Source organism: Grus americana, chromosome 1, assembly GCF_028858705.1.
Source record: "Grus americana isolate bGruAme1 chromosome 1, bGruAme1.mat, whole genome shotgun sequence".
NCBI classification, from domain to species: Eukaryota; Metazoa; Chordata; class Aves; order Gruiformes; family Gruidae; genus Grus; species Grus americana.
The window spans coordinates 64,681,808-64,695,413 of NC_072852.1; the positions used below are offsets into that span (position 1 = coordinate 64,681,808).

The window sequence follows — 13,606 nt, forward strand, 5'->3', positions numbered from 1 at the left end:
TATTTCGGAAGAGGGTACAAGAAATGCCACGATAGACAATTATGGACACTGGTTTCCTCCTAACATTAGCAAGTTCAGTGGGAGCACAACAGTAGACATTTAAGTACCAGAATAAAGTTCTTAAAGTCCCTGACCAAAAATAGCATCAGAGAAGCAGAAAGCTCAGCTCCAGATAAAGAAAGACAAACCACTTCTCACCAGAAAGATGCTCAATAAGAACTCTTTTTGTCTTCTCCTACAGAATTTCCCAGCACCTATGACAAGGGTAAGTTGCACTTTTTGTGGGCACTGTATCTGCACTCCCAGAGGATGTATCTACATGGCACTAAGCGGTGTGGGAGAGAGGTACCCAAGCTGATTCTGAGCAAGTCACAGCGGCACCACAGCTGAGGCAGCATAATGGTCTGCCTCCATCAACACTCAGCACAGTTATTAGCCAGACCACTTCATTCTTTCAGGTTAGCTCAGGTATCTCCGGATGGCTTGGAGAAGACACTCAACTCACAAAAATGCTTACTGCCCAGAAACGTCACATGTTAAAATGAGTCTGGGAAGAGCCTTAGCACTGAAGAATCTCACCCTGCACCAGTGATATAAGACCGAAAGTCTGTCCAGACTCATCCTTCACAGTCTGTAGCCTGGGCAGGCTCTCCAGCGTGATTCACACTGCAGTTGCAAACCCATTAGTTGCCAAGAGAGCTGCAGTGCTGCTTTTCTGACTAATGCAGATCACAGCTTTTAGATGTGAAAGCACCACAGTGTAACATAATTACTCCTGTTCAGCTCTTTACTAAGTGTATCCTGCTGGGAACATCATCTATGGTGAAAGGCATTCCTGTGTAACACTGCAGCCCCCTTTTGACAGCACAGGTGAGAAATCAGGGTGCACTGGTGATTGCAAAGCTCTCTGAGGGAAATCAACTGCATTCCAACACTTGTATATAGACCTTTGCTGCTCTAGACCTAACTAGTAACAAGGAGAATGGACTGAGAACAACAGAACAATTTTCACTTTTAAGTGTTGAATTATCCAAAGAAACAGTTGCTCATTAAGCTGGTTGGAAAAGAGCAACACGTCAAGAAATGCTGCACATCAAACTTCTGAAAATGCTGGGTAACAGCTCTAATAATAGCTGCAACTTGGAGAGCATGGGAAAACCCTTTGGTCAGAAAAAACATGTTTAGATCCCTGCTATCTGCTCTGAACCCAGTTGTTGTCAAGATGACTTCTGCTGTCACACTGCTCCTGCTGTTCCAGCTTGGGCTATATACATAGACAACAGGAATCAACCAAAACAGCTCAGGAGGCTGAGAGCAGGGCTGGCCTTGGTAAGTCCTGAGCTCTGAGTAAGAGGTGCAGACCAGTGTTTTACCTCTTCTTTTGGTTTAACTGCCAAGGAAAATGGCACTAGGCTGTGAGCTGTGCTGTTAGTGGGGAAACCCTTGTAGTATCAGCCTCCTAACCAGGGGACTGGCGTTGCATTAGTTCCCAACAATCAGTCTCATCAAGCAGAGAGCAAAAGAAGCATCCTAAGGGAGGGGGCTGCAGAGGCATCTTGGCATCAGTGTGGGCAGACAGTGTACTGCCCACTGACACTTGATTACCCAAGTACTAAAATGCCCTCCTTGAGGGGAGGAAGATCTTTCCTGCACTATAACAGCAAAAGGTCTTCCCCCCTATCAGGGGAAGGCAGCCTTGGAGTGAAAAAAAGTGAAAGCCAACAAACCATTTGTATAAGGGAATGCTGGTTTTTTACCTTGCTAAAGGGCAATAAATGCCCTCTTATCACACTGTACTCCATGGTAAAAGACAAAAAAGAAAAAACCCTGACATGATGAGTCATTGGCAAAACTCCACTTTTTCCACGTAGAACCTGGATTTCTCCCAAAAACCTTCTGGAGCAGGAGAGGTGGCCACTTGAATCAAAGTACCTTAGTAGGAGTCCCGGGTACAGAAGAGGTGGGGGATGCTGGGAAGGTGAGGACGCATTTCTTCCCCAAACAGCGACTATTGGTCTCAATGTCTTCATAAGGGTTTTCCTTTGATGGTGGATCTGCAGCAAAAAGCCACAAGCAAGAAATTGTAAGTACAGAAAATCCTTGAGGTTTGCCATAAAAATCTGTTTGGGGATCTGATGGCCTTCTCCCACCTCCCACATCAGACATAAAGACCTGTTCTCAAGCATTCCTACAATTGCTTCATTCTCTCCATAGCCCTAGAAGTCCAGCTGCTTGCTGGACAGTGTCCAAACCTTGACACTGACATACGCAGCCATAGGAATGTATCACAGATACTACAGATGGAAAAGACCCAGCGAGTCCTCAAGTTCATTTCCCTGTCTTCAGAGGAGCTGTGAGGTTCTCATGCACATCAGTCCATAATTGTATTTCCTTCTTTCCAGTCTTCTGCTTAGAATTGTCTCCAAATGAAACTGTGAGCTGAAAGCTAGCAGAAGGGTCTTCTCTGTTTAAAACCCATGTTTAGAGGAACCTCTGGTCATCATTTAATTGGGGCTGAAGCAATGCATTGCTATTGGGCTGACCTTGCAGAAAGATTAAATCCACTCTCTGAACATGGATGTCTGTCACACAACATAGGTTTTCAAACACATCTACCAATCACGGACACCTCAATCTCACATGCCCCACTTTGGAAAGAGGGAAGGATTCACCTCACCTAACCTAAGCCATTCAAAGTCAGGATGCTCTCTCCCTGGAGGGTGGAGGGCAGGAAAGGGACACCTCTAAAATAACATTCAGCTCATTCTTACCTAGGATCCCCTCAAAAACACGAGGCTTGAATGACCACACAGAGGTGTCCCTTTCTTTCCACTGGTTCTGGAGATAAGGCACAGAACTAGTCTGAGTTTCAAACACCCAAAATTATACATAATGACCTCCTTCATCCCACTCTTCAGCAGTGCTGGGAAATCCAAATGCAAGTGTGTTCAAAAAGAACACACAACTCTGAAAAAAGCAGGTTATGACATCTCCATCCGAGTATCTAAGAAACCAATGACAAAGGCTTAGCCCAAGCATCAGCAGGCAATTTGTTATGAGATTTCTCTCTCCATGGCCATCATTTCATGCCATCCCAGTGGACAGCTGGGACTCAAAGCAAATGCCTCTCTCTTATTGTCATGTAATCCTTGGCTGAGAGCAAAGACTGGAGGTCAGTGATGCTGCAGGCTGCTGGAGCCGAGGCTGGTAACGGCTCTGTAGGATCTGTTTAACTGGCACACTCCCACCTGCCTGCCCTGCTGGGGCAGGAGTGCAGCTGAAGTCTTCAGACAAGGACAGAAAACCAAGTCTTTTCCAACACTGTCTTCTATCTGTGGCTTGGCAATACTGAGCACTATAGCACTTGATCTGAATTCATCAAGGAGAAGGTAAACATGCGTGACATCAGCAAAGCAAGTCTGCGTGAACTTTTTGTCAGCAAACATGCTCCTGTCCCTGAAAGTGGCTACACTTTCTAATTCCAACGGCACACTTCAGTACTGAAAATATACTTCAGCTGTCACATAACTGGGCAGATTGGAGAAAAAAAGAACAAGTTTGTGTTCTGTTGCCTACTCTGTCTTCAAACTGCTCGGCAGCATGTCCAATTAGCCTCAGTCTAGAACAACACCGTTTCTCTCTTTTTAACAAATAAACCTTGTCATCCCTCTGCCCAGTACAATTTCCAAAATTCCAGGTAAGCAATGGCGAACGGGTAAAGAGATGGTGCATGAAGGGAATTTTCTTGCTGGGAAAGGGAACAGTTCTCCTACCAACAGCTGACCTCCTGAAGTCATGCACATGAACATGAGGTGTATGTATGTGCTTGCATGCACTGATGGACACACATGATTATCTGTGGGTCAGCACTAGCGTCCTGCGGCTGAAGTCTTGGCTCTCCCTCCATTGGTGCGGTTTTCACATGTTTATGTTTTGCAGACTATACCCACCCGCGGTCTTGTGAAAAACAAAACTAGGGGTTTTTGGAGTTATTCCTGTCCACTCCTTTTCCCAAGCTTCCATGGTAACACCACCAGGACTGCAGGAACCAATTAAACATCACTGACTCCAGGCAATGCCTGAACATGCAGCAAGAAAACAAAAAACCAAACATGCCCCATTAGCTGACAATTACCCATAACTTTGTTTTCTTTTAATCTTTGCAGCTAAAAGCTGGAGGGGAGAGGAATTTCAGCCTGGTATTTGAGTTCACTGCAAGCTTGGGACACCAGGGTATGCTTGTGTTTGAATGGATGTATTTGCCTATACAGCCACTCTGTAATGCTATCCATGTTATTCCAGCTGACGAGGTGACCCTTACTCAGTGGTTTCTGAGACCTCCCACCACGCCCCAACACAGAAAACCCCAGCAGCTGCTCAGGCACTCCCTGTTCCCTTGGCCCCCAAGTAAAGAGAAGAAAAAGCCAAACACGGGCCCCTAGCTCCACAAACGAGGTCGAAAGCTTCAAAAAACATCAAAAACGATGGACTGGCATCACCTTGTCTGCCATCGGTCCCAAAGGAACACAATTCCTTTGAGAGATCTTTCTCATCGAGTATGATCAGATTTTATTCATCTCAAAATAATAACGCCCTGCCTGCTCCTGAGAAAGCGCAGCTCCTCCCACGCTGAACAACACAGGCCACCTTTGTAGGATTACAGCTGCATAGTGAGAGCTGATGCAGCTCTTCTCCTCCTATTCTGCTAAACTCAGCCAAGAGCTTTACACAGCACCAGCCTACAGCTACTAAAACTTACTAAGGCTTTTTCAAGAGGGATGATTCTATTCTATGTTCCGTAAAAGGCCATCTAACTCACAATATTAAAAACCACTATTTAAATTGAGAGTGTTGCAGGAAATAATCTTTAAAATGGCATTGATCTGCCACTGAAGTTAGAGGAATTAAATAAAATTCAATTTCAAAGATTGTGGGGCATAGTTTTTTAATTTCAATGGTACCTGGAGCCATACACAATCCTATTTCTGAGCCATGGAACTGATTTCAAGGCTGTCTTTTCAGACTGTTCACATTATCTCAGCGGTGACAAGCTCACCACAATGGACAGACCAGAGCTGTGAGAATTAGTCCACAGGACAAAAGGATGACAGAGGAGAGATGCCAGCAAAAAATAAAAGCTGGTTCCCACACGCCTCAGGTTCATCTTTGAAGCTGATGAATTTTGAAATATTCCATCCATTTTTCTTATTACTTGCCAATAATCTGTGTAAAATGTGTTTTGGTTTGCATTTGGATAATGAAGATACTTTACTGAGCACCTCCGGTGAGTGCCTGTTGACCCCAAGTCTTCTCAGTTACTCAGTGTTAACAGTCAAATCCCTCCCCTCTCCAAGGCTCCTACCCAGGATGTCTTCATAGACGTTCTCCTCAGATAAAGTGCGTGTGAGGGCCAGCTTGGTCTGCGCGTACCAATCCACTCGGCCGTTCTCTGACGACGACTGCAGCAAGTCTTCAAACTCATATGACTTCCTGCACCATCGATGGGAGGGAAGAAGGAACAAAGAAGAGTGTGACACAGTTAACCAGCATTTATAACTAAATCACAGCTAATTCACTTCTCCAACATGCCACGCAGCTGGGAAGATGAATTCCTGAGAAGAGAACATTTCACAGCCTCATCCCATATAAAGCATGAAAAAGTAACACTGAGATTGGTTATTTTTATCAGCCACACAAATAAAGGCATTTCAGGGATGCTGTAGATAATCTGGGTCATCGTGGCAACAGCACACTGTGCAGATGTAAGTGTTAAGTGGCACATCCTGCAACACGGCACAGAACCTTAGGCTGTGAGAGGTCCCATTTACAGCACCAATCCCACTCTTGGCAGGAATAGGGGGCCCCCAAAATCAGCTCTCCTTGAGCAGCACAGGAAAGCAATACTCGCATCCAGGATGGTAGAAAGGGTAAAAACAATTAAGCGTCTTCCATCAACAAACCTGGAAAGTTTAAATTTCCTTCTTGCACCCAAGCCAGGAATTTTTAGGTGACAGTTTATGCAGAGGGCATTAGAAACAGCTATGTATTTTATGCTCTGTACCCCAAAAATGCGTGACAGTCATGTGAGAGGGGAGAAAAGACAAGAAAGCACTCCAGAAGAATATATACACATCAGATTCAGTTAGAGGAATAGGTTTACTGTGAACAGTGAACATGCTGTGGTAGAGTCTAGAGATTATCACTCCAGACCCAGTTCCAGACCAGCTGTAGTAATTTTGTAATTAAATAAACTTTCTGCTAAAAAAACCCCCAACCCCTCTGTTTCAGTCTTAAAGATTCAGCCACACAATACAGTGACCTTAAAGTTCAAATCTGCCATGACTTATCCCTTCACAGTTATCCTGTGAAGTTGTGCCGGCCACTCATACGTTCTCAGAGAGATGACTAAGTGCTTGTTATGGCCAACAAGGTTCTCTGGGGATTATGAGTGACCAGGGAAGATCCATCTCTTCCAGTGAGATATGGGAAGGCAGGACTCCACCATTAAGACCAACACCTTTGTGAAACACAGCCCGAATACCTGTGGTCAGCGTTGTTCTTGTGCTTCCCACTCCAGAGTCTCCTGCTGACAGCTGACGGGGGAGGAGAGGAGGGGAGAGGAGGAGGAGGAATGGATGGCAGAGGGGGTAAGTTTCTTTTATTCCTAGCTGCTGGCACCCAGTCTTCTTCCCCCTCGTGTTTGAAAGTCCGTCGGGGCTTTGGCAGTGGGTTGATGAAGGGTTTCTTCTCTGGCACCCCAGGCTCTGTGTACACGTTCTCCGTTGTGCAGTCCTTGGATTTCACATGAGAAGTTCTTACCTCTTCTAGAGTCCCAAAAATTGGCTCACTGATTTCAGAGTCCAAGCCAAGAAGCCTTTTGTTGAGCTCAGCCCCACATATGCTCTCGTGGCCCTCAGGAGCAGTGTGTCCTTGTGCTGCCTTCTCCTGCAAGCACTGTGGGGAGTAGTAAGTACCAGGCAACTGTGGCTGCATCTCTGCTGAGCCGTCTTTCAAAGCCTTCTCTAGCTTCTTGACCTGACTAAGCACTGAAAGATTCTCCTTCTGGACCTCCCACTTCCCACCTTTCACCTCCTTGCATTTCCCAAGGCTGGACTCCACTTCCTCATCCTTCTGCGTTTCCCCCTTTCGCTCTGCTGCCTGCCCTATGCCTTTTGGAGTTCCTGCTTTCCGCTCATTCTCTTTGCCTGCCCCTTTGCACTCCAGTTCCCAGTTCATAAGTTTCTTGGTCTCCACTTTGCGAGTCATTGGTGCTTCCCCACTCGTCTTCTCAGTAACACAGGGCATCTTGTGATCCTCCTTAACTCCCGGCTCCTCCTCTCTGCGAGGAGCAGACTGTGTTTCCTTTTTCCCTTCCCATTCTGAAATTTTGTCCTTGATGCTGAAGGATTTATTCCTCAAGCCAATTTTTCCTGGTGATCGTATATTCTGAGTGCCTCCTATCTGTCTCCTGATGATTTTACTGTTTTCTTTAACATTCAGATCCACGGATGGGTCACTGATGATCATTTTGGGACTAAGCATGTTCTGCTGAAAGCAGTCTAGCCTTGGATCCAGCATCAAGTTCTCCAAGGCTCCAAGTGGGTTCTTCACCACAGAAGAAACTGGTTCAGCTTCAGGCGTTAAGCCCAGGGTGACAGAGGAACCTTCAGAACATGTCTCACTCAAAAATCCACGCAAAGGACTTTCTAATTCCTTCACAGCTGCTGTATTGCTTTTATCTGCAAGCTTGATCCTGTACACCAAAGACAAAAAGAGAAGAAACATTCACCACAATTGCTCACCCTTGCTTTAGACCACCAGCTCCACAAGCTCTACTCGTAAAGGTGGTAACAGCAGAAGATGCTCGAACCAAGCACTTGAGAGATGGGCTTATGGGGGAGGATGCTCAGGGAACAGTCCCTATAGCCAGAACACAATGCTCTCCCTTCTTGTTATGACTAAGAGTTTGAAATGAAGTCTTTCTCTGTGGCAGAAGTAGGTGGCAGGTTAGAGAGGTAGTTTTCGTACATCAGACATGTTGATACCAATGACAGGTTCAACAGCATTTTCGTGTGTGTTCAGAAGTGCAGTAGAGTTTTGGACATCGTGAGGGCATTAAGCAGGTCCACTGCAAAGAAATGCAAAATGGACCACTTGCAAACAATAGCAAAATTGCTGCTGTTAAACAGAGGAGAAAACATACGATACAGCTGGCATTGCTCTAGGGCCTGCTCAGAGGATCTTTCTTGGTCCATCCAAATGTTCCCCAAATGCATGTTAATGCACAAAGACTGCACTTTTATTATTACATTTCTACGGCCCTACCATCCCAGGCCACAAGTGGGCTTGGGCTTCCACGCACCCAGGCACACTCCTCCCCTAGCCTAGTGCACCTGATGTAGCACCCAAACACCAGATTCAACATTCTCAGAGCAAAGGATTAAACATCTTCACTGTTTGAGTCCAAACTGCACCAAAAATCCCTAATATATTTATTTAGTCTAGGGATTTCCAAGTGCATGATATCACAGTATCAATATTGTGATATTTTATCAATATAGTAAAGTTCTAGCTGAAGAGACAGTTATTTGAACACAAAATGTTTCTGAACCAAAGCACTTAGCCATGTCTTTCAGTTTTGCCTGGGCTTGGGAAGGAGCACCATGACAACACAAGGTAGTTACAGGGATGAAAAAAATCCCTATCATTAGTCCATTTACCATGATCCCAACACTGAGATTCAACTCAGGAAACTGCTCTATTAACTTAAATGTATCAAGTGTGCCTCTTCCAGAACTTAGTGCTCTTGTAAGAGCATCCATATGGATACCCTGCGTGCTGGCAGGCCTCGAGCTTTGTCCTGGAGTTAAGCAACACTGGCAGCCATTGCAGGCTCAGTTGTAGTGCAAATTGAATCTGGGATGGGTTTCTGAGCAGAAATGGGACCTGAGCCAGATACTGTTCTTCCCTAGCCTCACAGATATTTAACTCCTGACTGTCTCGGTGACAACATCATGCTTTGGTTAAGAGCTGGCACTGCGAACGCCACGGCCTTCCCCAAGGAGCAGGGCATCATAGTGCCACTGGTGGTTGGACTGCACAATAGAAACCAGGGTTGAACACTGGGAAAAACCTGCAATGGGTGGGGACAGTAGGGGATATTGTAAAAGTCTGGAGTCTCCAGCATTGAAGATTTGAAGTGCAGGCAGGGTGAACATTGACAGGCATGTCATCAGCACACTTGCCTTGGGGCAGACCTCTTCTAGCATTGCGAGTCTAAGACATTATCAGTCTGACTGGATGCTAAAATGGACAGCGTCACAGTCCTGAGATGGCAATGAAACCACCTGAGACCTACAGGGTGTGTTTTAACATGTGAGGAGAGAGGGACGGTGCAGAGCAGAGAGAACGTTTCCTTCCTTTGGTTTTCTTTCTGTTGGAGATAATAACCACAAGCAAAGCACCCTGGCACTAAAACATGGAAAGCTCTCACCTCTCAACAGACGTGCAGACACTGCTTTCAGACTTGCTGCTCACATCGGCCACCTTGCTAGCTGTCATCATGTCAGCACACAGCAGGGCAGCAGGTCACCTGCAGACAGACACAAGGAAGAGGTGTTGCTCTGTGCTCAGCATCCTTCTCTTCCTCCTACACACACACACACACGTTTCTCCTTCAAATCCAGGAGAAGAGCAGGAGCAAGACATGACAGTTCTCTGAGGACAGTCTCAGTTTCCTCCTCTGAGAAATGGGAAGAGGGGCAATAGCATCACCCCTCAGAAGCCCAGGGAAGAGTCAACGGGTTTGGACAGCAAAAATTGTCTTTGACTCAGCATCAACTGCTGTACCATGACTTAAACATGGAGCACTTTTTGTGAAGGCTTTTATTATTGCCAAAATCTCAGCAGATTTAGATTTTTTTCCTTGCAGAAGACTAAAACAAAAACAATTTTAAAACAACCTGTGTTAAGACCACACGACCAAAGTGATCCCTGTGCATGCAACACTGTCACAACGTCCCCAGCTTGGGACAGAAAATCTTTTAGGCTGAAGAGACACTGCACTGCAACCACTGGTTTCCTTCTCTCTGGTGGGCCATGTTAGGCTGCTACTGATCTGCTTTCAGAGGACTACTCCTTGTGGAGGTAAAATAAATCAGTCACAAAAATGAGTCATTCTGTTTGCCTCATGATTTCTAGCATCCATGGAGTGACTGTCCCTCTCTTCCTTTTGAGTACTGCTGCTACCCAGTTAATGCAACAGACCCCATCCTCTTTTTATTTCCCCACAATACTCTCTTTAAATAAAAAAAATAAAAGAATTATTTTGTTACTCTGCAGCACCATCTCTCCTCACTTCTCAGGGTGGTCTGCCTGATCTGCAGCATTGCAATGACATGGGGTTCACCATTTTGTAGGCAATATTTGGAAAATCTGAAGCCTTTCGAATCTGTCCACTTGGCTGGTCTGCCAGATGCTGCCCCACAATGCTGAGCATTTGGCAACAAGACTGAGTGCCTCAGGAAATTCAGTAGGTTCTTGTCATTAAAAAAATAAAACCCACCACACCAGAAACAGTAAAGAACAAAAGGATCTCTTGTTTCCACTGTTCAAGTATTTTGGGCAGAGAGAGAAAAAAAGGGAAAAAAACCCCAACCAGTCTCGTTTGTTCCCAGTTTTCTCTCCCTCCCTTTATCCCACACTGGCAACGTTCCTGAAGCAAGGAGTGAACTCTGGGTCAACTCAATGTGTACATGCTCAGGGCAGCTCATTGCTAACCACTTAGTGGACTCTCTTTCCCCAGACAATAAACCTCCTTGGCTTCTCTTCCTCGTTAGTAACTGGAACAAACACCCACTTCACTTCTAGACACAGAACAGCCTTGCAACACTGTCAAGAAAATTTACCAGCCCAAGGAACAAAATCTATTCATCCATCCGTTAACTGTTATGGATTGAGAATAATGAAAAACTAACGATCCCGCCGGTCCCCGGCCAAAGAATGACTCACCCAGGCAGCCAAAGCAGATTCTTGCAAAGCTGCAACAGGGGCTGCTCTGCACTTGGTTTACAACGTCCCTACAGCAGGGACGGTCTCTTCACTCATCGCTCATTTAGTGCCTCGCACAGCAGGGTCAGCGGCCGGAACTCCTTGGCACTGCCTTTAGCAGTAAGAAACGTAACAACGGGAGCTGGCATACACACAACCCATGGCTCTGCTGCCGTACTGCCTGTTCACTTGGGATAAGCTTGTCTGTCTTGATAAGATCAATTTCCCCGTCAGGAAACTCCATCTCTCATCCTTTTCCTAACAAACACTATCTTGAGAATGAACATCTGGGTATGAGCAAATGTATGCCGGTGCTCAGCACAGTCACACACCTGATGTCCCTCCTGTGGGAGAGGCCAAAAAGAAGGTAATACAGAATAAGAGGTATGCTCGTTTCTTCACCTGTAGTGGATGGGACAGACCCCATTGCCCTTGGTGAGCAGAAGAGAGGCACAAGACAGTTGCTGAGTGCTGCAAAAGGGTCTCCCGTGAAAGGAGTGCTGCTGCGATCAGCAGATCGGCATGACTTGGAGTCAAGGCCAGAGGGAGATCTGTTTCCTCCAGCCACCATGTGTGGAAGGAGTAACTAATGCAAAGCACTCACACTAGGCAGATTAAAGAGCGGGCCAGAAGCTTCCAAAACAGCAACACATCAGATGCTGCAACGTGACAACCACCAGGTACCTGCCGACACCGACACACCCACTGACAATAGACACTGCTCAGGGGAGTAAAGTCATCCCTAAGAGATGATACACAGATTGCTGTGCCTTCACCCTTGAGCAGTGGGGTATGCAGGATGTCCTCAGCATCACCTAAGGGATTATTGTAGTACATTAGCTGGTCCTGCCCAAATAAATATTTATCCAAACACACTAGAAGACATGAAGAAAAAAAAGAGTCACCTCTGGAATAAAATAGTAGAAAATAATAAGGTACCTCCCAATTAGTACAACAATCAGATAATTTGCTTGGGGCCAATCCCAATCCCAATCCCAAATGAACTTTAAAGGTGATGGGATCATCTCTTCCATTAATAAGGTCACCAGAAATGACTGGCAAGCCTGACCCACAGGCATTCCCAACACCTGACAAGAGGAAGCTGGGACAGCAGTGATGGAAAATTGCCTCCAGTTGGAAAACACAAGGTTGATCTTCTCTACCAATGTTTGGCTCCACAAGGCACCCAGAGTTAACATGACAGTTCACTGCAAAGGGCAAGGGGAGCTCCTGTGCCTCCTGTCTCCCCACATCTCTGCTACGACTGACCACACACTACCCTGATTGCGTGCTGGCTTGGGCTCTCTTTGGAGCACCTGTCCCTGCTATAGCTCGCTGAGAGTTTTAGACAAAGCAGCTCATGGAAGGGGTCTGACAAGGGGTCCATTCTTGTCCTGATCTGGTACAAGAGAGGTGATGAGACTGTGTGGACAGGAGGGAAAAAGGGAGGGAAGTGGGGAGAGAGAGCACAAGAGAGTGTGCCTGTAGGCATGGGGAAGGGAGACCTGCCAGAGGCTCAGGAGTCTTATCCAAAATGCTTGGCTTTGCTGTCTCATGTGCAACATGACCAGGGCCCTCCAAGTTGCCTAGAAGAAATGTGAGGCGCTGCGTCCAGTTAGCAGCCAACTCGAGAAGGACATACATACATCAAGCTGGTACTTCTGGACCGATTGCTGGTTTCTCTAAAAACCACACAAGAACTTTCTACTGGCAATGGGAAGCACAGGCCCGCAGCAACTCGAGCCCAGGGCCACCAGTCCTGGCACATACATCCCGGAGCAGCAAGGCCATAAAAGGGGAGAGAAGATGCTGAGCCCCATTTGGAGAGCCTCGCCACTGCCATTTATTCAGTAAACCCTGCCATTGTTTGGGGGAACAAAGCAGTCATCTGATATCGTTTCAAAATTAAACTGAGAAAGGAAGGACAGGGGAGGAGGCAGGAGGAAAGAGGGAGGGGAGGGAGCTCTCAGACCTGTTGGCCGGACCCTGGGAAGGATGTGAAGTCTCCCAGTAGAAGCCTCTCCTTGTATCTCCCACACACACCCGGCCTCACAATTCCCAGGGCCATGTGATAGGGGCTTCCTGCTACCAAGCGAAGCAGAGACCTACCCCGACCTCTCTCTTCCAAACATGAGTTCCTGCCTGCTTTGTGTTTGCAAAGAGGCGTTTGTTTACTGATCTATCATTGGCATGCAGGAAACAGCCTTGAAATGAGCTGTAATCATCTGTCTCCAGCAATAGCTGTTTGGCTTTCTTCTAATTTAAGTTTTCCTCCCACCCCCCCTTCCCCAATGCCCTCTTCCCCACTTCCGATCAAAATGCTGGTTGGAGTATGCACATCTGGTTCAGGGCACTAGATACTACATGATGTTTCCAAAGCAACCGGCAAATAAAAAAGAGGCGCTGACAGTGGGCATGCTCCCACCCCCAAAGGACAGAGAAGTCTTCCAGAGGAATACAAGCTAAACTCCTTCAGGGAGAGGAAGAAACCAGCTTTGCCCACTGCACTCGGTGCAGCCACCAGACGACAAAAGCCAGAGGAGCACCCAACGCCCTG

The 13,606-nt window shown here is 46.5% G+C and overlaps 1 protein-coding gene across 5 annotated transcripts in view; it reads right to left on the reverse strand.

The window, feature by feature from the left end:
• DENND2A (DENN domain containing 2A) overlaps positions 1 to 13,606 on the reverse strand; it is a 61,108-nt gene that overhangs the window by 27,416 nt on the left and 20,086 nt on the right. For 4 of the 5 annotated variants that reach the window (XR_008578005.1, XM_054833151.1, XM_054833123.1 and 1 more), the window contains exons 2-5: positions 9,494 to 9,592; positions 6,542 to 7,753; positions 5,363 to 5,490; positions 1,933 to 2,054 (exon numbers count right to left, since the gene is read on the reverse strand). Coding sequence is in view for 4 of the 5 variants with exons in the window: in XM_054833151.1 (XP_054689126.1) it covers positions 1,933 to 2,054; positions 5,363 to 5,490; positions 6,542 to 7,753; positions 9,494 to 9,564 (1,533 nt within the window). In the remaining variant the exon portion in view is untranslated. Of the gene's footprint in view, positions 1 to 1,932; positions 2,055 to 5,362; positions 5,491 to 6,541; positions 7,754 to 9,493; positions 9,593 to 13,021; positions 13,041 to 13,606 lie in introns of those variants that run through there. The other variant, XM_054833143.1, reaches the window with a different exon arrangement.